The sequence below is a fragment of the Astyanax mexicanus genome, chromosome 14, assembly GCF_023375975.1.
Source record: "Astyanax mexicanus isolate ESR-SI-001 chromosome 14, AstMex3_surface, whole genome shotgun sequence".
Lineage (NCBI taxonomy): Eukaryota > Metazoa > Chordata > Actinopteri > Characiformes > Acestrorhamphidae > Astyanax > Astyanax mexicanus.
The window spans coordinates 30126721-30153660 of NC_064421.1; the positions used below are offsets into that span (position 1 = coordinate 30126721).

At 39.6% G+C, this 26940-nt stretch overlaps 1 protein-coding gene across 3 annotated transcripts in view; it reads left to right on the top strand.

Annotated features, from left to right (window-relative positions):
• The window catches only part of hspa12a (heat shock protein 12A), a 54979-nt gene extending 45744 nt beyond the window's left edge, over nt 1-9235 (top strand). For all 3 annotated transcript variants that reach the window (XM_007244639.4, XM_015604638.3, XM_007244640.3), the window contains 3 exons: nt 766-1024; nt 3618-3721; nt 5146-9235. In XM_007244639.4, coding sequence (XP_007244701.1) covers nt 766-1024; nt 3618-3721; nt 5146-5777 — 995 coding nt within the window. In that variant the 3' untranslated portion in view covers nt 5778-9235. The remainder of the gene's footprint in view (nt 1-765; nt 1025-3617; nt 3722-5145) is intronic.
• The last annotated feature ends 17705 nt before the right edge of the window (nt 9236-26940 follow it).

The following is a 26940-nucleotide window of genomic DNA, read 5'->3' on the forward strand; positions in this document are numbered from 1 at the left end:
ACCACCTATATTAATCTGCACTCGTTCCTGAAACAAATGTGCAAATGCGTCATCCCTGTAGAGAAGGATTATTGCCAGTAGAATAGGACTTTCTGGAGCAGATGAACATTAACTTTACATAAACTTTTTTTAAATGTTCTTCTCTTGTCTGAATGCAGTCAGATGCTCACAATAACGCTCCCAAATCTAGAAGAAAACCTTTCTGGACAAAAGCAGGATAAACTCTACTTAATAGCCTTGATCTTAAAAGAAACTATGGTTGAGCCGGTGTTTTGTCCAATAATTACAAATATATTGTTTACAACAATTACAATCATTACTGGGACAAAAAAACTTGTTGAACAGGTCTCTCCGTTGGGTGGTGAGACCTGTAAAGCTAAAGTAAGTAAACAAAACATTTTCAAGTCAAATGAGTTCTGGATGTTAATCTAAACAGATTTCTCACCTAGGTGAGTAAAGCACATTTGTTTATTTACAGTAAGCTTAGATTTCCACATTTTCACTAAGGCTGGGTACAGCAGCATTAGCATTTTGTCCTAGTTGAACAATCATACTCAGATGTCTTTGCATGTTCTGATTTATGAGGTTGAAAATTAAATGGCTTCTCTTACAATATCTGTCCAACTGTCTTCTCTTACTCTGTACTGCTGTAGGAGACACACTGACCTCTCTGACTCGTGCGTGTAAACTGATCAGCATTGATTCTTCTTATCTTCCTCCTCACTTCTCTTTCTCCTCACCTCTATCTCTCTGCTCTGTCTGCAGGAGGTCCCTACGGTTCTATCGGTATCGATTACGAGTTCGAGAAGCTGCTCTGTAAGATCTTCGGTCAGGATTTCATCGACCAGTTTAAGATCAAGCGTCCGGCAGCGTGGGTGGACCTGATGATTGCGTTCGAGTCCCGGAAGAGGGCGGCGGCTCCAGACAGGACAAACCCCCTCAACATCAACCTGCCCTTCTCCTTCATCGACTACTACAAGAAGTTCAGGGGCCACAGCGTGGAGCACGCCCTGCGCAAGAGCAAGTGAGTGTTCTGGAGGCGTCTGATGGAAAGACTGATTTCAGGGGTCATCCTGGTGATTGGTTATGATAATAAAACATCAGATTTAAACATTTAAACATTGTTTAATATCCACAGTAAAAAAGTTTCAACCTAACCTCTCAATGGTGCAACTAAATAGATGTTAAAGGGGAAAAAAAGCCTCAGAGACTCTGAAAGTCTCCCTGTGGTTCAACACCAGACACACATTAGGCCCATATTGTGGTCTACTCCACTCAGAACCTGTCCAAAGGTTGCATTAGGCCTGTAAACACATGCTAAAGACCAGATATATAATACCCATATCATATTGAACAGCAGAACACACTTTATCTAACCATGGAAGCATCATGCTGTGGGGGTGCTCTTCTTCAGCTGGTCAGAGTTGATGAGAAGATGGATGGAGATAAACACAGGGCAATCCTGGAAGAAAAACTGTTAGAAACTGCAAAAGACTTGAGAATAGAAAGCAGAATCACCTTCCAGCAAGACAATGACCCTAAACATACAGCCAGAGCTACAGTGGAATGATTTAGATCAAAGAATATTTGTTGAATGAATATGTGTTAGAATGGTTCGGTTAAAGTCTGCCCTAAATCCCATTGAACTTTTGTGGTAAGACAAGAAAATAGCTGCTCACAGACGCTCTCCATCCAACGTGGCTGAGTTTGAGCTGTTTTGTATAGAAGAATGAGCACAAATCTCAGTCTCTAGATGCACAAAGCTGGTAGAGGCAAACCTCAAAAGACTTGCAGCTGTCTAGTATTGATATAGGGGAGCTGAATACTTTTGCACATCGGACTTTTATTTATTTATTTTTTTTTTTATTTGATTACATTTTTGAAAACCATGTATTTAAGTTGGTTCCACTTCACAACGATATGCTACGTTGTGTTGATCTATCACTTAAAATCTCATACAATACATTTCATTTTATGGTTGTAAGGTTTTTTAGGCCACTGTATATGTAATATATGTGTCTGTGCAGTGTTTTTATAACCCTGGTTTAAAGAGAGAGCTAGAGATAGAGGATGGAGAAGGAGGAACGTGAGAGGTGAATAAATGGAGGTATTTGGAGGAACGTGGTGTTCTTAGGGAAGTTCAGAGATTTTTGTAATGGCAGTAATCATCAATACTCTGAGAGGGAAACAGTGATGCGCTCCTGCTCTGTATTTTGCGCTACACTCCGTGATAAGTGGGTTAAATTACATGTGTATTTCTCTCTCACCACCCCGCTGTTCTGAGTCAGAGCATCCACTCACGTTATGAACGGCGTTCCTTCATTACGGACATTAAGTACGAAGCGCGTGAGCATTAAACGTGGTGTGTTTACTGTCCTCTCTTGCTGACTCATTGTCCCTGTGGTAATTGAGTGTGTTTAAATGGCCGGTTTGTGTTTTAACATGTTCGACATGTGCTGTTAGACTCTGCATTGATGGCTGCCATTACTTTCCTGAGTGCCTGGGCTTTTAAAGGGCATTCAGCTGTATTTACGACATGTCTGAAACTTCATTGGTCAGCTGCGTAAGGCGGTAGTCCTGCAGACCTGCTGGACTGTATGGTTTGGCACTAAGTATTAATAACAATACAGATAATTTGCTGATGTGTCCAGTGTATTTTCATTCTACAGGCAAAAAGCTGGTGATTAGAACCAGTCACAGTCAAGGAGAGATCTCCATACAAACAAGAATTAGGTTGTATTGAGTATTATGACAAACAAGGTGGTGATGAGGACCAATTACAATCTGGGGGATGAGTATCATGACAAACAAAGCGGTGATGAGGACCAGTAACAGTCAGTGGGATGAGTATCAAACAAACAAGACGGTGATGAGGACCAATCACATTCGAGGGAAGGCCTTAGAATTAACAAAGTGGTGATTGGTATCAATCACAGTCTGGTAGAGGTCTTAAAACAAAGAAGGTGGTGAGTAGAACCAATCACAGTCAAGGGGAGGTTTCAAAACAAAGACGGTGACTAAGGCCAATCACAGTCTAGGAGGTCTCACAATAAAGAAAATAGTGTAGAGGACCTATCACATCACATCAGGAGAAGGTGTCAAAACATACCCTGTGGTGATAAGAACCAATCACAGTCAATGGGATGAGTATCAGAACGAACAACGTCATGATAGGTACCAATCACAGTGTGAAAGAGGTCTCAGAACAAAGACTATGATAAGGGCCAATCAGATATATGTAGCTTAGAAGATAAAGATGATCCGTGCAGAGACTTAAGAGAACTTGAGTCAAGCGTTCAACTAAACTTTTTAATACATTTAACACATTTCTACTAAAATGTGCACTATAGGACTCTCTGGCATGGCTTAAGTTTTGTCCTTTTTTGTCATTACTTTTACTTTTTAAGTAGTTTTAAAATCAGTACTTTTACACTGTTACATAAAGTGTATAAGTTGATAATTTAACTTCTACAGAAGTGTGTTAAACCCTATTATCCATACTTCTAAAGCTACACCCTGGAGATTAAATCAATTCTCTTCTGTTTCTTTCTTTCTCTCTCTCTCTCTCTCTCTCTCTCATTCTATCTCTTCCTCTCTCTCTCTCTCTCTCTCTGCAGTGTGGACTTTGTGAAGTGGTCGTCTCAGGGCATGTTGAGGATGAACCCGGATGCGATGAACGCTCTCTTCAAGCCCACCATCGACCACATCATTCAGCACCTCAGTAAGTGTCCCTGATCCACCTTTTATACTCACACTCGGTGTGTGTGTGTGTGTTCCAGGGTAAATGAATGATGAACGAGGAGGCAGCACTTGATTGATTTTCATTAAGTGTTTATTTGTTCACAGTGTTTCAGTAAACACACACACACACACAAACACACCTCTGCATTCTCTTCTTTGCAGTCCAGTCTCATTAGATCTACATCACACAGTGATTAGGAGCTCATGCTACACATCCATATCACATCTCCACAAACCGCCTATACTTACGCCCCCTGCTGACCACTGCTGGAAGAGCTGCTATCTTTTCAAAATAACTGATTATTTTAAACTAGTGGTCTTCAGATCCACCCCTAGAAAGCTGCCACCTTCTCGCAGGTTTCAGCTTAAACCCTAATTTAACCAAAACTCATCCAATTTAGCCAATAAAGGATTCTAAAAGCAGTAATAAATAGGGATGTCCCGATCATGTTGCTCCAGAGTCCGTCATATTGATTTTGAGTATTTTATAATTATTTGAGGCTGGACAAAATGCTAAAATGCGAAATTGTTGTGTTACAATATTTAAAGACATTTTACCAATAATAATTTTATCATATTATTTAGACAGACAAAATGTATCAGTAGCGGCAGATTTCTTAACCCTTTCAGATCTGAGTTATCTCCAGTGATGGGAAAAAAATGTTAGAATGCTGTTTTCTGTCTGTAATGCACAGAAAAGAAGACTCTAATATTCCTCTATAAAATCTATATAGCAAGTAAATCCAATTAACTAAAACATTTAACTGTTTTTATTTCCATTGCATTGGAAGCCTGTCAAATTTCATATGGACATTTTTATTTCATAAACTATCCCTAAACAGTTACACTTTTTTAAAAAAGGGTTCTAAATCACATTAACACATTACAAAATCACATTCTAGTACTACTGTTTCACTAGTGCAGTGAATGGTGCCAAGTTACTTTTTCATTGGTTTATAAGCTTGTACATTGGCTGCTTTATGGTCTATTCTAAGGGACAACAAAACATTAAAAAATAAAGAAAAAACATGATGTCCATTATAATGGATGCAGGGTCTGAAAGGGTTAATAACTACTATACTCTCCCATTCTGCATTATTTCATCCAATTAAACAAGACTAATTACTGGTACACTGTCTGTAAAAAAGTGTGCAGTTCGTTATTGTTCTTTCAGCACTGACGATGTTTACAGTACCCTCAGATAATTATATTGTGTATATAAGGGACCCCGCCCTAAAAAAATCACCACATTTTCCAGGTTGTGTTTTAATAAATGAGCACAATACTTAATTTCTCGTGCAATAGCTTTGTAATAGCTTTGGAATCAAGAAATATAAAATCTTTTATATTTATCTTTTATAAAATCTTTTATATACGTATTTTTTTTCTATTTCCCCTTATCAGCTGACCTGTTTGATAAACCAGAGGTGACAGACATCAAGTTCCTGTTTCTGGTGGGCGGCTTTGCAGAATCTCCACTCCTCCAGAAGGCGGTGCAGGACATGCTACAGGGGCGGAGCCGCGTCATCATCCCGCACGACGTAGGCCTGACCATCCTGAAGGGGGCGGTGCTGTTCGGCCTGGACCCTGGCGTCATCAAGGTGCGCCGTTCACCGCTCACCTACGGGGTGGGCGTCCTGAACCGCTTTGTGGAAGGAAAGCACCCACCCGAGAAGATGCTGGTGAAGGACGGCACGCGCTGGTGCACCGACGTCTTCGACACGTTCATTGCCACGGATCAGTCGGTGGCGTTGGGTGAGACGGTGAAGCGCAGCTACACCCCGGCGAAACCAAGCCAGCAGGTCATCGTCATCCACGTCTACTGCTCAGAGAAGGAGTCGGTGACCTTCATCTCGGACCCCGGCGTGAGGAAGTGCGGGACCCTGCGTCTGGACGTGAGCGGAACGGAAAGCCCGGCGGCACGCAGGGAGATCCAGACGCTCATGCAGTTCGGAGACACCGAGATTCGGGCCATGGCCGTCGACGTGGCCACCTCACGTAGCGTCAAAGCTAGCATTGACTTCCTCAGCCAGTGAGGAGAAAGAAAGAGAGAGAGAAAGAGAGAGGGGAGGGAAAATGAAGTGAGAGAGTATGGGAGAAGAATGAAGGAAGGATGTAGATACTGTATCGCTCAACTGTGGTCACCAAACCTTCTAATGGAGATCTGGTTTCTTTCTGGTTTAAATTCCAGTTCAGTGTGAACACACTTGGTTCAGCTAGCACTGATAAGTTAGATAAGCTGGATTAGGTGCGTTTGATCAGGATTGGAACTTCCAAAGTTTGGACACTCCTACTTATAGAAGGGTTTTCCACATTTTATAATAAATAAATAATATTGAAGATATTAAAGCTGTGAAATAGCACATTTGGAGTTGTGTAGCGAAGGATTCGATGAAGGAATGTTTTGTTGCAGCCTTGTATAATAAGCACAGTGCAACTAGTATAGTACAAAAATATGAAAAAACCCTGAAGGTCACTGGATGTGACATGAGCAAGACTGCTGCTGGAGTTTTTAAACACTGTTCTATCACTCACTGTCCTCCACTCTATAACACACTCCTACTTACAGTAGCTGCTCCACCTTGTAGATAAAGTAAAGTCAGAGAAAGTTGCTGCCCAGTTTACAGTGTTGCTTATTCTATAGTCCTTCATTGTTCATCGTTAGCTCAATCTTTCTGATTGGTGGACTATTCTCAGTCCAGCAGTGATACTGAGGTGTTTAAAAACTCCAGCAGCACTGCTGTGTCTCCTCCTACACACACTACTAACACCTCATACACCACCATCATGCTAATCAGTGCTAATCAATCACTGCAGTGCTGAGAATAACGAACCACCACCCAAATAATAATAGCTGCTCTGCAAGTTTGACACACAGGGGCAAGTGACAATAAGTCTTACTTTGTAGCTGATCAGTGAATATATATATATATATATATTTGTTTCATTGTCCAAAATACCTGTCTCTACTACAACTATAGCGATGGTGGTAAATTACCCAGCTATGGGAAGCAACCTTCCTGAAGCTCAGTGATTACCTGCTCATCTATTACCACACAGCGTTAGATTAACCCCAGAAAGAGACCACAGATATCAGTTCAGTATTAATTAGCTTATGGCTTTGAGTTTACACAGACAAAACCAACCTATCTGAATTATTTTAGAAAAACAGACAAATGCTATCGTTAGGAGCCTGTTCACCTCATGCCACAACAAATTTCACGTATATTTACCTCAGAAACAAATGCTAATGTGTAGCGTTAGCGAACACCACAGATAATAAACTTAACATAATAGATTTATGCTTAAAAAAACTATTATTCCAGTACGTAAAATGAGCTTGAACTTGATTATTTATTATCGGTTATTGGTGCTGCCTCTGTGATGTATTGTATGTAATATAGCTGCGATATTTGTGCTCCTTCTCGTATGGTCTGCTACTTAAGGCTACTCTTGTGTGCCGCTATGTTTCACAACATAACACACCTTCAATCTGGTGCTTTATCCTGTGTTCGCTTACTAGCGTACCAGTGTAAATAAGAGTAATAAATTTAACTAGATAGTGTGGTTGAGCTATTTTTAAAATAAAGGTTAGCTAGCTTTGCTAACTGAACTGTTAAGTGCCGCGTTTGTCTTTGACGCTTATTGAGCATAAATAAGTGTAGCTACCTAGGCTGATGTTAACATTAGCCACAGCATTGGTGCTGGACAAGGTTACATTGTGATTGTTCTGAAATGTGGAAGGCAGTAAAGATGAAAAGTGGAAAATCTCTAGAAGTAGGTGTGTCCAAACTCTGTAAATGTAAATTTAAAAAGGGAAGTAGCTCTCCACTATGAGGGATGGTTTCCATTGGGTAGAGTCTCTCATAGGAAATTCACCAGGACTGAACTAACGTTGAAACACTTGTAGCTACACCAAATGTCCACTGTTAGTTTTCTAAACTGGCGACTTTGCTGTGAATTAGCACACAGTGACCCCACCCACCTGCAGCATTGTGCCAGTCTGGTTTTCTTTTCAAGCCTCTAAAAACTGCAAGCTTACTCTAAATCGCGAGATTACTCTTTACAGTTCGTCCAGTAGTATATGGCTCATGTCCTGATGAGAACTGAATAGGTGGGATGTGTGGGAGTGGCCTGTGAGAGTGGGCGTGACTTAATGTCAGAACAACCTCAATAAGGTTGGGTTCTTTTGAGAAAAATGCCAATGTCACTGTGTTAAATAACAGTTAGCTGGGTAAAGCTATGCTATGTTAAAACTATCCCAAAAATCATAAGAATTTCTTGGTCAGTATCTTGAACACCACTTTTATTCATTTGATTTAACAAAATTATGGATACCTTTTAATTTGCCAGCTTCTTACTGAAATTTTCCATTCCACCTTAAATGGTGCACTGTTTGAAGTATATGAATAAGTGAAATGGCTACAGGAGTGCGATTTTCTGATAGCACTGGATAGAGTTTTTCCAGATGTGAAGCTTATACGGGTTGCCAAATTGACACACAATGGCAATCTACACGAGTCTTACTCTGTTCAGCTGATTAATGAATATATATGTTTTAAATATATGTCCAAAAATGCCTGTTTCTACTATGCAAGTGGTGGTGGTAAAGTACCTAGCTATGGTCAGCAACCTTACTGAGGCTCATTGATTACCTGTTCAGCAAAATGATGATTATGGTGATACATCCTGATCTTGTTATGAGTTACTACAGAAAATATAATCCTTATGATCACTTAAGGTGGAATGGGAAATTTTAATTAGGCCTTTAATGTTGGTGTCAAAGATTGAAACCATTATAACATTAAATGTCAGTGTTACATATGTTTAGGTTTTAACTAAAGTAGTTTTTCTCCTTCAGAATTCAGAATTCTTGCTAGTGCATTACGACTGAAAGTCACTATTACAGAGAGAAATGTACAGTGGCCAGCAGAGGGCACTGTTGGGTCTAGGAAAATAAATGAGCAACTCTTAACATTTTTAAAAATGTATTACATTATGTTATACATCACCTCAGTACTTAGCTTTTCATGCGTGCTTTATCTGTGGACATTGCACCCCTCCTGATGAACCTCTGAAACCCTAACTAGTACAGTAAACCCCACTACCTGTCATTCACTGTTAGTGACACTGGCATTTTCACATATATACAGTATTTGTATTCGGTTCATCAGTATTTCTGTCTAGAACACTGCAGTGCTCATCACTTCACCAGAGTCATCGGGTCACTCAAGAAAAAGGCTTCAAGAAAAACTAGATCCTGGGTGCCACGTCCTAATTGTGTACTAGTTACTAAAGCTAACTTGTTTTTAAGTAGGAAGTCTGTAAAGTAGTACAGAGAGAATCTAAAATAATATTAGAAAAATATGGCAAAGTATAACAATAAAAGTGCAGCTGCAGCAGCGTCTGGAGAATGTGCGTATGTATAGTATTTTTTGCACTATAAGCTAAGCTAATATAAGTAAACAAAACTGTAATTCTTAAAAAAAAAAAATTTAAAGCCAAACGAGTGCTGGGTGTTAATCTACATGGATTCCTCTCCTGAAAACTGTTTGTTTGGGTGAGTAAAGTGTTTCCGTTTATTTACAGTAAGCTTAAGTAAGAATTGCACATTTCCAATAAGGCTAGCCGAAGTTAGCGGCTAATGCTGCCCAGCAGCGCTACACTAAAGAGCCCTGAGTGTTCCAGTAAACCAGGGCAATATTAGCTAGCAGTTCATCCCACGTAGCTTGTTTTAACACGGTAAACATGCAGGCTACAGTCAAATATACTCGCCTCTGAACAGCAAAAGAGCTAGCGCTTAGCACGGTTAGCAGCTAATGCTAATATTGCTCCAGTCTCGAGTCTCAGTGTTGGAGAACTAAACTGAAACTCCTGTATAATGCTGTACTTGTGGAGTGTCTTTACTGCTCCTTACAACCTGACTGGTAGAATTCATACATTAAAAGGCGCACCGGATTAAAAAGCGCACTGTCGATTTTTGGGTAAATTAAAGGATTTTAAGTGTGCCTTATAGTGCGAAAAATACTGTACTTATCACTTACTTAAATTGGTTAGTACATTAATATTTAGTGTACAAACCTGCTTAATCTTCACTCTTAAGTGAAGTGGAGTATATAGTGTGTACCTTTATAGTTTTAGTGTGTAGTGCACAATTGGGACGCAGCCCTAGTCATTTGCTGTTTGTTAGCATTAGTGCAGCTGCATTGGAAGTCTTTGTTACTAATGCAACATAAACCCTTTGTTTTTGTCTTATTTTCCCTTATTTTTCAGTCATATTTCTTTGTCATCCCCGTTTGCATGAGCATCGGCAGATCACATACTCACCGTAGCACTCCGCGAACCTCAAATCTGTGTTTCATAGGTTAATTCTGCGATTTAACGATAACTAACACACACACAATTTTTATTATGTCTCTTGTAACTAACCTTCTGCTCGTATCTTACCTGATTGGTCAGTATGTTTTGCTGATTGGAGGGAAAAACAGAAACATTGTAAGAAAAAAAAAAATACAGGAATCCTGGAATGTGAATTGAAGTACAGCTTAATTAAGGCAGTGTGAGGTGAAATCTGCTAGCGCGTTTATGAAGATAGCCATCGCAATATGCTTCTTGCCTTTATCCTCATTGCTCAGCAGAAAGAGGAACACACTGATATTGATTTTAATTTCATTTTTTTGTTTGGAAATTTTTTTGTCCTTGATGTCGTTTTTGATTCAGGAGCTCGTGGGAGAGATGGCTGAACATATGTTTATTTCTGTAAATACAGTATTTAAAGATATTGTACAGATTTTTAGAGTTAATTTAGTGCTAATTTAGCAGCTTTCATAGTAGAGAGAGTGTGCGTGTGTGTGTGTGAGTGTGGGTGGGTGGGTGTGTGCGTGTGTGCTTTCATTGGACTAATTCTCTTCACTCTCACCAGCCTTTGTATCATACACATACACACACACACACATATACACACAGTGCCACACACAACCCTCACGAGTGAATGTGTGCTTGTGTGGTTCTATCGCAAAAGACTTGAAGCCTTTGACCTTAATCGACTTCGCTTCATCGCTTTAAAAAGAAAATGAGGAAATAAAAAAGAGGCACTATAGCGCTAGAAAGTGTTAGCAGTGTGCGTGAGGCTAAACTGAAGCAATATCTCACTGTGTGTGTCGATCATAAGGAGGTACAGATGTACTGCTAGTCCTTGTTTATCGTATCTGACCACGATACAGCCATCCTCAACAGCCCTCGCCCCGAATACAGCGCTAAAACATGAGCAATAAAGCATCCTGCTGCGTATTATAGTGACGCTCTACGCTATGCTAATCCCCTTAAAGGAGTTCTCCAGCAGTCAGTCATCCAGAAACCTGATCTCTATCTGCTGCATCTGTAGCATTTACATTTATATTAATACATATTACATTTAGTTAACACTCTTATCCACAGAGACATACAAGGTTATCCCTGTTACAGGATACAGTACAGTGGGCCAATGTAGAGTTCTTTTTGTTTTTACCTTATAGGATGAAAAATATCGAGCTATATTTTGTATATTACCATTCAGTTAAAATATTGAGATATTGGTTTAGCCCTAATCATTATATATATATATATATATATATATATATATATATATGTATATATATATATATACATATATATACATATATATATATGTATATATATATATGTATATATATGTATATATATATATATACATATATATATATATGTATATATATATATATTTTTTTTTTTTTTTTTTTTTTTTTACCCGACACACCAGAGGTCTTTTCGAGCTGCTGCTGATGCAGCATTGCCGAGTAGCATCACAGAGTGCTTGGAGGAAAGCACAGCGGCTTGGTTCTGATACATCAGCTCACAGACGCCCTGTGCTGTGGACATCACCCTAGGAGTGATGTGGGGAGAGAGCGCCATCTACCCACCTGCACCCGGAGGGAGCAGGGCCAATTGTGATGGCAAAGCTGCGTGAGCGGGGGTTCGAACCTGCGATCTCCCGCTCATAGTGGCAGCGCCATTTTAGAGCACTTGTATTGGTCCATTCGTATTATATGTGTATGAGTGACAGCAACAATGAACAATGAACCCATTGTATTGTAATTCTATTGTATGTTTTTTTTGTTTTTAGTTGTTTTTGTTCTTTTATAAGTACAGCAAACAAATGGAAATCTACAAAATCTACTGTCCTTGCAAATTGACTGTAAGCTGTAAAAGCCAAAGATAGAGTTCAGGTTGAAACATGCTGGGATGTTCATTTAAGCTCACCTTCCATCAGCAGTGTAACGTCTGTGTGAGGAGCTTCAGCAGCAAAACGGAATTAAAGCATCATGAAATTTACTGAATCTACCACAGTGTTAAACTGTAAACACAGAGTACTCTACATCAGATACAAAGCTTTAGCTCAGCCAGCATGAGAGGCTTTATCTTCCTCATTTGACCACAATTTATTACACAAAGGAACAAATACTTGATATTTAAACAGATAAAACTGCTTTACGATAAAATTCATTCATTCAGTTTGCGTAAGAGTTATAAGAGAGACAGCTCAGAGTCGTTCCGGCCTCTCTCGTCCCATCACCACATTTTACAGACAGTATAACCTAATGATCAGTATAGTGCCTGCAATTTTAGCGTTGTTAAAGTAATACGTTTAAAAACCTCTTCAGTCCTTCAGCATATCTTCTGGTGGAACCGAGCCAGTAGACATGATATTCCTAACCAGTTATATTCCACACACACACACCTCCTTACTGAAACTGCATACCATGACTTTAAGACTTTCAACAGCCTTGGTTCCTCACAGGCTGGTTACGAAATCTCTACCAAATGGGATCTCACGCTAAATCCGCCAGTGTTAGCGTAGCAAAAATGAGGCCTGATTGCGTAGGCTGACTTTCTGATAGTGTACTTTTGCCTCTGGTGTCTTGCAGCTCAGCACGATCAGCATGAGTAACGTCAAAAGCGAAAAAATAATGAGAATAAAAAACGAGATTGCTGTTTTCTCTGCCTCTTTTTTTTTAAGTTTCAAACACAACTTCTGCGCTGAGATACCTAAACAACACCAGCTTTTGGTGCTTGCTGGTTTTAGAAGGTCTAAGTTGGGCATAAACATACCTGGTATCTGCCTGACTATTATTTAGTCTTGGTTAAGCTGTTTATGCTAGTCAGCTAGCATGGAAATGCTAGTTAATGGGCTTAGTCATGCACAACAATATCTTGGCCTTGTTGGTTGACTAGCTTAGTCCAGCTTGTTATTTTGGTTGGGCTAATCATGTCAATTGGCTGGCTTGGTCATGTAGGCTAATGAGCGTGTACATGCTACTAGATGACTGGCTGAGTAATGCAGGTTGTGCCAAACAACTAGGTGGATCATATTGACATAGCTCATCTTGAGTCCAGCTTGTCACATTGATCACACTAGTCATGCTGGTCCTCTAGCCTGGTCATGTTGGTCAGAAGATGAACCAAAACCACCAAAATTAACCAGCGTAGCCTAGCTGTTTACTTCAGTGCAGATGTGTCTACCGGCGACTGATCTTTGGTCCGATATAGGAGCCTTATTTCTCGATGCTAGCGTTTTAGCTTCCATCAGCCATGCATGTTAAGACAGAAGCGAGGTCATTGGCTTTGACATGTTAGCATGCACATGGGTTCTGTTAGCAGAGCACAAACACACACAATTGCACATACAAACTCTTCTACACCCTTGTGTGCAGACCTGTCGAGCGCAGCAGAAGCAGCAGCTTCGCCGCAGTGTGTTACGGCGCGTCTGTAAACACACAGGTCCTCACCTCAAAACCTGTTAGCGTTGCAGCTATGCTCTTGTTAGCTAATACACTATGTATAGCCACTTTATACTCTAGCTAATGCTACATTAAGCTTATGAAGTTAAATAAAGGTGTTATTCAGCTGTTCCTGTTCGTTTTGTTTTTTATTTGAAAGGCAGGCAGAGTCTGACGCTAGTCAGAGGGACATACATGGAAAAGGTTTTAAAGCGATTCTAAAGGTTTATTTTGGGCGTAACTGGATTTAAGCGATGTGGACAGACTCTGGTTTCTGAACGCAACTCTTGTCGTTGGGCCTTCGAGGCAGGACAAGGCCGCTGGGAATCCTACCGCTCGTCGCTTTATGTTTCCGGTTCCATTTGGGCCGTTCCCGGACCATTCCAGTGCCATTCCTCCCACCGTTTGCACACAGAAAAAAATTAGGCAACAACTGTATTACAATCAACGCCAAGTACCCAAACTGTCCTCCAATAAAACGTATGTGTATTTCAAAGAGTGATCATTCGTCTTTGTCTTTATTTATTTTTATTATTTTTTTTACAGGTAACCAAAAATGTTGTGTTTTTTTTTATATATATACAGAAAATATCAAAACAGACCATTCACACGAGTCCAGTCAATGCAGTCTAGTTTAAAGCTGCTGCTGCTTTTGTGATGTAAAAACATGTTTGCACATCTTATTTTTTTTAATCTGCAGCAGTTCAGCTGTGGAACTGATAAGAATGTTCCAAAACCATCTGACTGGGAAGAGAACATTCCAGAACACCAGAAATGTAAAGTTAAACTTTCTAGGATCCCAAGAATGACTTATAATCATGTTTTACACAGAATAATTTTTATGCTCAGCACTCATCCACACACCACAAACACCAGTGAGAAGCACCAGCCAATCACACACAGCATACTCTCAACCGGAAACCACCGTCAACCTTGACGTCTGCATCCAGCACTTTAAAATAGTATTAAAATCGTATATTATATATCGGGTCGGATCACACTGTCACCACAAATAAAACCACTCCAGAGTTGGTTTGTTTTGGGCAGAACTCGAGTGCGATTACTGTTTCCACACCTGCTGAAATGAACCAAACTAAATAAATAGTGATGGTGTGAAAATGCCTCAGAGTGAAAACAAACCACAGTCCAGTTTCACCAAACTAAAAATTGCAGGACTAAAAAACGCCCTAAAACCAGCATTGTTTTCCTAAAGGCCGGAGAAGGATGGCTGGAATGATATCATGTTATCATCTCAGACAGTGGAATAAAGATTCCGGCATGTCGCAGATTTCACATGAACTCCTGGAATAAGACGGAATGCTTTTCTTCCTAAACTAGCGGAATAAGGGAGGCCTTTTCCCTCAGGCTGTTTTGATCTTTAATGCAGTTCAAAGACAAACAGACTGAAATGGATAACCGCACCAGATTTGGAGGGTTTAAATACCATGCTTCCATTCACGTCACCCCCTCCCCAGCACCCCCCACCCCCCAACTAGTGTACGAGCCTTTGTTTGGTAGGAAGAGGACACTTGAGTTTTTTGGTTTGTTTTCATTGAGTGTGTTTTAGGCTCTTCACCAGCGAGTGGTAATGTATTAGACATTGAACTGTAACCCGTTCTGTTCAATGGAGTTTTTATGTAGCCCGCAGAAGTGGCGCACTTAACTCCTGTGTCCCGCGCAGAAATGTGTGATTCAATTTGTAAGGCGGGCGCCACTGTTTTCCCATTTTAAAGAAGGAATGCGGTTTTGTTTGGGGGGCAACCAGTGCGCACAGACCTTGGTGCACATTCGGGAGGGGGTTTGGGAAAAATAAGGGACGGGGGATATTTCCTTGAGAGGTGTTTAGGAACAGGAACAATCGGGATGTGCCGACCCTTGTTTAGGCCCCCTCTATTAACTTGTTGAGACAACAGTGCTCTCTAGTGGCTTTTACCAGAACACAACTGGGCCTGTTTGTAGCTACCCCCATTAAATTGGAGGTTAAATGAGAATTCTGATAATTCTCCTATTTTTTGCGAATTCAGTTCTGTGAAAATTTGGAGAGCATTCTCTAACCATGAGATGGAGAAGACAGTGGTCTAGGACAAAGCAAACGATGTAAAAACATAGCATGTACATCAATGTAAATGGATAATAATATCTTAGAACATAAAAAATGGTAAACATTGTGATATCTCACTATACAGACAACATTCCATATACAAAATTTAGAATATTCTTGAGAGATGTGCTTTAAAAGCCAATCAGTTAATAAGATAACAAGAAATTCATGAAATAAAAAAAGACTGGTTCACTGTTGGACAGATGTATTTTTATAAGACATACCGTATTATAAGATGCTTTATCAATAAACGTCTATTTTCTGGTCTATTTTCGTACATAAGGCACACATGATTATACGGCGCATTTTAAGAGACACTATAAGGAACTTCTTATTCAGCAGGTCTTCTCGCTGGGTGGTGGTGGAGGGTAGCTAACTAAGTTAAGCTAAGCTAATTAAACAAAACTGTACTAAAAAACACTTTATTTTAAAGTCAAACGAGTGCTGGAGGTAAAGTTACACAGGTTTCTCTCCTGAAAACTGTTTATTTGGGTGAGTAAAACACTTTTGTTTATTTACAGTAAGCTTAGATTGCCAACTAAGGCTGTAGCATTAGCGGCTCCAGCAGATAATACTCACCTCTAAATGGGGAAACGGTAGTTAGCGGCTAACGCTAATGTTACTTCAGCCCCAGTGCTGGAGAACTAAACTGAAACTCCTGTATAACGCTGTACTTAAGTAAAGTGGCTTTACTGCTCCTTACAACCTGACTGGTAAAAATCATACATAAGGCACACTGGATTAAAAGGTGCAATTTTTTGGGAAAATTAAAGGATTGTTAAAATATTCTCATTTAAAAAAGCATCAGAACTACCCTTACTATATACTTGTAATATAATACAGTAAAAACAAGCCTCTAGTCTGCCAAGCCTAAACTATACTACACTATTATTACTGTCTCTCTCCCAAAAATACAGGTAACTACCAGCATTAAAAAAAATAAATCATGATTTTAACACCGTGGTGATATACATTTTTTAAATGATTTATACCACTACATTATTTAATTTTGCCAATCTAACACTGAATTTGATATTTGCTCTGGTGATTTTGAATGTTTTTGTTTGTTTCAAGTATATTTTAAATTCCTTACATAAATCATTTACATCTATCCACCCAGAGAGAGCAAAGCCAATTGTGCTCTCTCAGGGCTCTGGCAGCTGAGCTACATGAACAGGATTCAAACCAGCAATTTCCTGATCATAGAGGCAGCGCTTAGCACGCTAGGGCTTTTATACACAATTTTGTGAAAAAAAAATTGGACAATTTGGATGTTTTCTTTCTTTTTTTTTTACTGCCTTGCCAAAGTATCGTATTGGGACTTAACTCGAATACTCGAATACTTAAAATCAAACGACTCGAACTTGGGAGCAAAAAAAATGTGATCAGGACATCCCTAAGGAACACTACTGTTTTTAATTTTAAAAGCAAAATCTTAAGGACTGCAGCTTTAAGCAGATTAAAACTATTTCACAATTAAATCATCACACATTCTGTTCACTGGACGGCTGCAGGTTGATGTATGTAGAGAAGCTCTGCACGCTTTTCTCAGTCTGTGAGTCACTTGTGTCTCTCTGAGGGTACTTTATCCCGTCTGATCTCCAGCGTCTCTGCAGTAATGAAATGCTTTAATGTAAAAACAGTGCAGTAATTAGCGGCCGGCTGAAGCACCCTTGTTGAGTGTCTGGCTGGTGGGTGGACGAACACACACACAGCCGCTCGGATTCAATTTAAACAATCAGCGCAGGCGGCTCTGTTATTTTAACAGAGGACATACTGGAGGACCACTCAACCTCCACACGGGACGGGGACAGCACTGTGTGTGTGTGAGTCTGTGTGAACATTAGTGTGTGTAAGCAGGGGTCAGGGTGTTGAAGAGTGTGTGAGTATTTGTGTGTGTGTGTGTGTGTGTGGGTAAAAGAGAGAGAGAGAGCTGGGGGTGGAGATGAGATCATCTCATCAGCAGGGACCAGGCCTTGTTGCTACAGCAACAGCCAGGGGCCATCACTCTGGAAACGGGCCTTGCAGTGACTCCGCCCACACACCACTCCGTCCACCAATAGCATCATGGCCCGAAGAAGTGGACGCTTGACACGTTTCAGCAGCCTCGAGCACTGTCTCTCGCCCCCTGTATTAGCTAATCCCTAAATCATTCCGCTTCATTATTATTTGTTTGTTTAACACAAAGCCTTTTAACAGCGCGTGGAGGTGAAGGCCAATCGGCTGAGCGGCGACAACTGACCAAGCGTTCGACAAGCGGCTAGTACATTCACTTCGTATAACGCCATACTGAACATATTTCAAACTAGGGCTTCGTTTAAGCAAACATTTCAAGCGCCCTACGATTTAATGTGATTCACATGCTCATTCTGACAAACTGTAATACACTACAGGAAAGATAGGGGGAGCTCTACAACTCACTATACACATATTGATCTGATCAACATGCTCATTCTAACAGACTGAAATACACAACAGGAAGGATAGGGGGAGCTCTAATACTCTAAACACATGTTGATCTGATCCACATACTCATTCTGACAGACTGTAATACACTACAGGAAGGATAGGGGAGCTCTTTAATACACTATACAGATTTAATCTGACTCACATACTTATTCTGACAGACTGTAATACACAACAGGAAGAATAGGGGGAGCTCTATAATACACTATACACATGTTGATCTGATCCTTATACTCATTCTGACAGACTGTAATACACAACAGAAAGGATAGGGGGAGCTCTACAATACTTGCTAAAGATCACGTACACAAGCCTAAAGGCTATTGGAAGAAAGTTTTATGGACGAATGAGACCAAAAAAGAACATTTTGGATTAAATGAACATCATTATATTTGGAAAAAGGAAAACACTGCATTCCAACGTAAGAACTTTGTTGGCATATCATTTTTTTGGGCCTGTTTTGCTGCATCTGGGCCAGGATTATACAACAATGAATTCTAATTTATCTCTTTTGAACTGAATCTCAAGAGAAGGTGGGTCAGGCAGCAAGTCATTCCACCACAGACCGTTTAAAGAAGAATACAGCTAAACCTTAATGTTTTGGAATAGGGCCAAGTCAAAGTCCTGACCCTAATCCACTAGAACTGTTGTGGAAGGACCTGAAACAAGAAGTTAATGTGAGGAAACCCAACACCATCCCAGAGCTAAAGCTGTTTTGTACGGAGGAATGGGCTAAATTTCCCCCAAGCCGGTGTGCAGGACTGATCAATGTTTAGCAGCAGTTATTGCTGCAATATTATATAAATATTAATTATTATTACTCATTTGTTTAATTGAATTCTCTTTATCTACTTTTAGGACTGATGATTTATATTTATGCAGAAATATAGAAAATTAAAACAAGATTCATGAACTACAATTGAGCTCTGATTGGTCCAGCAGACTAAGGTGCTGCTACTATAATCAGAAAATTGATTGTTTGCCATCAGTAGCCGGTAGTGCTGTAACAATACATCGATCTGTATTGATACATCGATACAACTATGAATGATACGATGCATCGATTTGACGTAAAAACATCGAGGCATGTGTTTTTCACGTGCGTTTAACCGGTTACTGCAGAAGCAAAAAATCACTTACTATCACAGCATCCACAATAAAGCACTGAACCGCAGATTAAATATCCAAAAAGTCCTTTATTCGCCTGCTCACTTCTCCTTGCTTGCTTTAGTTTCAGCTAGGGTTGCAACGGTATGAGATTTTCACGGTATGATAACCGTCTCAGAAAATACCACGGTATCACGGTTATCACGGTATCACAGTTTGTTACATATATTATTAAACTGACCCTTAAAGAAATTACAACAAAGGTTTTTGTTCAATTAACTATTTATTGTAGAAACCTGGAACAATTATATAGATAATGTCTCCTTAAAAAAAATAAACTGTACACCATCAGGTGAAGGAAACCAGGTTTTTCCACTACTCTTAAGGTCATATATATATACACACACACACAAACACACGTGTCACAAATTACATGTCCTCTAAGAAGTAAAGATCCTGTGTTTAAACTATTCAGTACAATTATTTAAGTTTAAATTATTTAATATCTGATAAACTGAGCCTGGGTCAGTGTCTGATCAACAACTGTTGTAAACGTCCGTTTTACTGCCAAGTTGGTATATAACCAGATAGAGGGGATTTATTTCTGAGTCTGGTTTTAACACATGAAAAACAGGCACGTCAGAATTTGAAAATTAACGCATGTAAATGAATGGCGTCTTTCACATCCAGTCCGGCGAGCACCTTTACACGGACACGTGAATCCGTCGTAGCACGCACTTCACGCCTGTACCTGCGTGCCCAAATTTCGGATAACTCAGCGCTTTTGCGGGCGCTTACCGCATGGGTTGTGCACGACTACAAAGAGATTTTATTTATGTTCAGATTAAAATTATAAACTAAACACATACTTTGCGCTGCACGGCGGGGTGGTGTTCTTGGAGATGGGAGAACAGGTTTGACGTATGTCCACCTTTAGCTGTGACTTTACGGCCACATTGATTATAAATCGGATAACCATCCTCCGGTGCGTTCGGCGGGTCTCTGAAATATTCCCACACTGCTGATTTTAGTTTAGCCTTTTTGTAGGCGGACGGAGATTTGTTTAGTCTGATGCACTTTCTGCTGTTCTCACCGCTGTGTGCTGAGCAGCTGAAGCGGAGCAGAGTTGCGCATGCGCGGGTGAGTTTCTCCGCTGGCTTGCGTTTTACCGGTAATAAGCAAACACACACGGTATGATAACCGTGCATTTTAATACCATGGTATACCGTGAAACCGGTTACCGCTGCAACCCTAGTTTCAGCGCAGCCGCAACGTAATATTCTCAAGCTCCTAGCGACCACACATGCAATGTTTTTACTTAAAGTTGTACGTGAATCCAAAGCTAAGGGTGTCTTCTAGATTCTGTGGTTTTTATTGGTCCACAAACAACTACTTTTCTTGAGTGATCGTCTTTTGAACCAATGGCGTGAGCGCTGGATCACGTGGGTGTCCAATCTAATCAGGTCACAGCCTTTTTCCAGAAGGCTTCTCCTGGAGAGATTTTGAACACTTTGGAGACGCCTGGTGGACACCTAATATAATGCAGTGTAACTTTGCTTTGTGATATAAATTACAACTACTGAATCAGGAAATGTAGAGAATGATTGACTATTCCTCACCAACATCCATACACACATTGTAAACTCCAAATATAACAGGTGCTTTTTTTTTTTTTTACATTTTCTTCTGCATTTGATGTTCTCAAATGGAACCTTAATAATGGAAATTAAAGTCTTGAAGTGAATTATTGTTTTGCCCCAACTGTCTATTTCAGTTTAAGCCCTGAATGGTCATTGTGCTATATGTAAAACTTAAGATATTCATTTTTAAATCTTAGTAGTGCAAATCGCATGAAAATGAGCATAAAATTGGATCTGCAGTAAGAGGTTTAAACATTGCATTGTTCCGCTCTGTGTTATTCTCCGCCTATTGTCCGTTACTCTCCGCTGCTGTTTGCCGAGTACATGTTTGAGTTAAGAGTTACACAAACCAGGAGCCCTTAGCAAGTCGAATCGTATCGTAGTATATCGTATCATATCGTATCGTATAGTATCGTATCGTATCGTGACATAATTTGAGGTAGCGTACAATATCATATCGTTGACTAAAATAATCGTATCGTATCATATCGTAATGAATCTTGTGATTTACACCCCTAGTAGCCGGACTCCAAGAGAGAGCGCAACTGGCCATGCTCTCTGTCTGGGTTGGTAGATGGTGCTCTTTCCCGTCATTGCTCACCAAGTAATATCAGTCAACAAGAGGTGTCTATTAGCCAATGTATCATACCCAAGTTGCTGCGCTGTCCTCTGCGCGTGTTAGATTAGACTTAAATTCACATTTTAAATCACACAACTCAACTCAACTCCACATCTCAGCAGCACTTCTACTCCATGAGTCTATGTGCGCCTGTACGCTTCACAGGCCTCGAGAGAAGCTCAAGCTCAAACTCCGCTACTTCTTTAAGCAGCTTGTTGCGATAGCGTACACATGCTAATCTCTTAGCATAGCGAGCTGCTCCTTTTTTTTCCCTCTTCTCCGTTCTGTGGGGTTTTGTTTTCACTGATGTCTCCCGGAGCCAAAGAACTCGGCAATGAGACGCTGTCAGCCGCACATTCCCACAAACTGACCGCTGTAATTACTGGAATTAGGGAGCTATTTCATCATTAGCATCACTCTGAATGAAGAGCGAGATGGAGAGCGGGAGGGAGAGAGATGACTGATCGGATCCGAAGATCCGCGAGCCGTCCCCCTCCCCCCCTCGCCGCACTTTTCCCTGTTTAAATCGGCTCTTAATGCTATAATACGGTTCCAGTCGGCTATTGTGAGCGCTGATGGTTCGGGGGGGACGAGTTAAAAAGAAGAGGAAAAAAAAAAGTCACCGCCGACGTAAATGCACTTTTGTTAGCATCGGCGTGCAAATGCCAGCGCTCGCCTTTTATTTCGCTAATGTCTTATTTGCGGCGTTGATTACAGGGTGTGTATACGAATAAATGAATGTGGAAAACAAAGAGCGGGCAATCAGCACTTCACGGAGCGGCGAAGCGCTCGGGACAGCTTAATGAGGGAGCTCAAAACACACGCTCGCGTACAACACACAGGCCTTTTGAGATGACACTCACATGCGTGACACATTAGGCAGGGCTTGCACTTTGTGCCGAGACGTGAAGCATAATCTTAATATGTAAATTAGCGACGAATGTTTCCGGGACAAAAGGGAAGATCGGCGCTGGAGGGAAACATCTCAGCGCGCCACAATGCCAGCTGTCAGCGCCACAGAGGAGGAGATGGATTTGGTATTGAACATGGATGATAAGCAAAGTCCCTCTCTGTCTTTCTCTTATGCGTGTGACATGTGTAGCCCCCTCGAGGGCTTTGATTAAGTGCCATATCAGAGGAGAAACTCAGAGAACAGCAGAGTTTAAAACAGGGAGATTGGTTGGTTGGTTGGTTTGTTGGTTGGCTGAGGGCGGGTTGGGGGTGGGTGCGACCACCCCATTACACCTAATGACTCTGAGACGAGGCGATTCAATAAAGCACCACCTAAATACCATAATTACTCTTTATGGAGTCCGGGCCCTCTCGTCCGTGCTGGCCATCTACACGTCGCCATTCACCGGCTCCGCTGCGTAATTACACGGTTGATTATATATACATGTTTATTTGGTCTGTGGAAAAAAAATCTACAATAACTGTCACAATATGATGATGATGATTATGATAATATTCATCTTTGCTCAGAACCTGAATGTTTCATTGTGCCATAGTTCTCTGTGGGCTATATATCAATTAGCCGAGCTGATTTTGAGACCCTGTCAGCTAAATAAACCCACTTCTTGACAAGGAAGTTCAACCACATGCAAATGTAAACATATTTACATTTTATCATGATCCAAATTCAGCTACAATCTACATCATGTGACTGTTGCATAGATTTAGCCTAATGCTAAACTGCTGTGTTGTTTTGACATAAATAAATGCTGGGTTTGGAATGATGGAGTCGTGTAGCACACATAGCAACAACCCAGCCGATGGGTTAGCTCTCATTAGAGCTTAGATCAGGTCCATCCCTACCTGAGCCCATGCAGGTTATGTCCGCACCATAAGCTGCCATTATGAGCCTGTTTTAAACCCGGCATCGTTTTGGTAAGTAGAGCATTAAAACTCAGTTTATACACAGACAAGGACAGAAAACGGGAAACACCTGTGACCGGGTAACAAGTGGGCGGACCTACAAATGAACAGGTAAGCACACAAAACACAAGACACAGGATACACACAGGGCACGTGCAGAGGGTAAATAAACACAAGGACAGACCAAAGAGACAAAACACTGGACGAAAACATGGCAGTAATGTAGAAGTGTGGAGGAGCTAGCATGTGCGCACTGCTTATAACATTTTTACAGTGTGAGAAAGTGTTAGGAGTAGACACTTATTATGATTTTTTTAATAATCAGAAACCACTTATATGGGAATTGCCAATTTGCCAATCAGAAAACTTCAGTGGTAAATACTGAAATAATCTTTTTAGTGGTTTTATGAAATATGTATAGGCAGGACAGACACTCGCAGATACCAATCAAACAATTTATTAACAAAGGGATTAGACTTTGCAGGGGTAGATAGAGACAGGCAGGGTCAGTATCAAAATGGCAGCAATAGTAAACAACATACCAGAGTGAGGAGGCAAAAGGGTCATACACAAGGAATCCAACAGGTAAAAAAGACTAGGAGAAAATATTAGTCAAAATACAAAAACAAGCAAGAGAGTGGTAAAAAACAAACAAACAAAAAAAAACACACAAAGGAAAACAAAACAAAAGTAGTGGTGGAGGAGCTATCAAGCTAGATTCAATACCTGGCAAGGAGGAACTGAAACAGAGGGGTATTTATACTAACAGGACCAGGTGTGGGTCAATAGAAGCTCAAAGGGCTGAACACCGTAATGATTTAATTGATTTAATATTGTTTTTAATTTATCATAATATTTTCACACATTTGGAAAAAGAAATAGCAAAACGGTATTTGCATTTTCATTTTAGTGTTTTATTTTTGACAGGATTTACCTACCATATATAACGACATAAAAAAACAAGAAACCAGAAATCACAAGGTGATGAAAAAAAAAGTTAAAGAGGAGAAGACAAAAATAAGTAAGTAAAAGTCAGTTTCTTTTTTGTTTGTTTGCTAATTATGTTATTAAATGTTCGTAACTAGAATATAAAACTGTTCTAAAAGAACTTATAAAACACTGATGTTTCAATATTATTAACTACTTTAAGGTAAATATTAATCAATACTATTATAAATAATAAATCCCTTAAAAAATATATACTAAGTCGTACATGCATTATTGTTTTGCCGTTTGCTTCCGTTTGCTTCACAAATATACATATATATATATATATATATATATATTTTTTTTTTTATACATATATTTTGGGCTAGTTAGTTTATATGTACTGCTGTGTGTAAGTGCCCGTAAAAGCAGTGTATTTTACTAAGAAGAGTAATAATGAGTGTCCACAAACTTTTGGACATACACTTTACCAAGAGATGTTGTTTAGTGTATAAAATGTGTACAAAATGACCATGCTTTATATGTGCTGGCTGGGTGGAGATATGCTTCCCTCTAGTGTCAGACAGTGGCACAGCAACGCAACACAAACAGAAACAACGTTAATACACCATAAAATATATATATACGTTGAGATGTATATGCTTATATTAAGCTAAATAAAACTACCAAATTTTCGTTGTGCTTATGTTGAGTTTTAAATCACTTAAAACAATGTGAAATTTCTAAGTAAGACTTAGTTAAGTTTATTATTCCTAAAATAAGCAAAACAATCTTACACTTACACAATGCTTAGTAAAAAAAATATATATATATATATATATATATATATATATATATATATATATATATATATATATATATATATATATAAATTAGATAATATTACTTTCTAAGATTTAGGGTTTTTTTAAGTGTAGAATTGTTCAAATGTGAATCATCTAATTTATCTATGTGTGTGTGTTTGCTTTTTAGTGCATCCTTGATGATAAATTGACAGAAATACAGCAAAAGCTGGTTTGTAAAACCTTAACCATTAATATGCCACAATCCATCTAACGCTAAGGTGATAGTATATATCAGGGGTGGGTCACAGGGGCCAGAGTCCAGCATAGTCTACTGATATCCCAGACCTACCAAACCTGGCAATAAACAGGTGGGTGGATTTGAAGTGTGTTTGAGCAGGTTTGATGTAAATATTAGTGTAAATGTTGGAGTTTCTTATTAGCCTGCAAATATACCCTGCCTTTCAGAACAATAAAACAAGTACTCTTCATTTTCACTTTTGTTTGTCTGTTTGGGGTTTTCATTGAGGGTTTATTAATCCCTGGAGCATTCATTAAAAGGCATACACCTAAAGAGGTATAAACCCAGTCCTGGTTGCTCCAGGAGAGTAAGGAGAGAGTCTCTCACTCAATCCTACAGAGAGTTACAGTTTCTGTAAAGCATAGATTTGAATTGTTTCCTCTCCTACCTTCTTAATCCACCTGTTAACCTGTTAAAAGTTGTGTTTAACAGTAGACGTTTGACAGTTTAAGCTGTAAAATGTGCTGTGATAGTCTAATTTCCTCCTAAGATATGACAATTTGAGGCCAGAAGTCCCAAAGAGCAGCCCTGGCCTAGCTCTCTCTGTGTGGGTTTCAAGTTTGTCAGAGTTTTACTTTTCACCCATTTTAAAATGCTGAGGTCAGAAATAAACAAATGGCCCTCTTGTTTTCTTTCCTTTGACACAGAAAATCCTATCCATCTACTAGTCCAGGGTTTAAGATGATTTAGGTTTAAAGAAGTGGGGAAAAGCAATAAAAAAACTTTAACAATAGTTAGTTAAATATAGAATATATACAGTACCTGTTTCAATTCTGGACACACCTCTTCTTTTGTGTTTTCTTTCTGTTTATGGTTTTTAACATTGTACATTTTATATTAAAGACTATATAAAAGCTCTACAGGAACACATATGTGGAAAAAGAAATGTGTTAAACCAGAATATGTTTTATATTTGAGAATCTTCTTAGTAGCACATTTATCCTTAAGGACAGATCTGTACACTCTTGTTATTTTAATCTTAGTGTCTTCATGAGGAAGAGTCATCTGGAAAAAGTTTTATCAGAGCCTAGAAAGAGTTCCTGAGGTGCAGAAAAATAGTTGCTGCTTTTTCTAAATGCTGTGAAGCTCCATCTCATCCCACATCGCCATTTCATTTGATCAAGTTTAGATCAGGGGATTGGTCAGATGGAGGTCAATCACTTCTACTGTTTACTACATGATTCCATATGTGTCCCATAATTGTTTTTTTGTATTTAGTATTAATCTACAATGTGGAAAATGAAAAGAAAGTTTCACAGTTCGGTTATGTTGGTGAGTTTTGACCATTCTTTGGTAGGACAGCATTTGTTCTTTGGTCGTTGTCTTGCTGCATGGCCCACGTTTTATTGAGATTCAGCTCACAAACATGCTTTTCTTTTCTTTCAGAATTTGCTGGAACAATTCGAAAAGGTTTACATTCTTTTGTCACTCACAAATCCTAATTCTTAATTTACTTTTAGGACCTGTATAAAATATTTTTGTATAAAAAGTTTTAGGTCAGTTTATGCAGAAATTTTAAAAGATCTATCTATCTATATACATCTATCTGTCTATAAAGAGTACAAA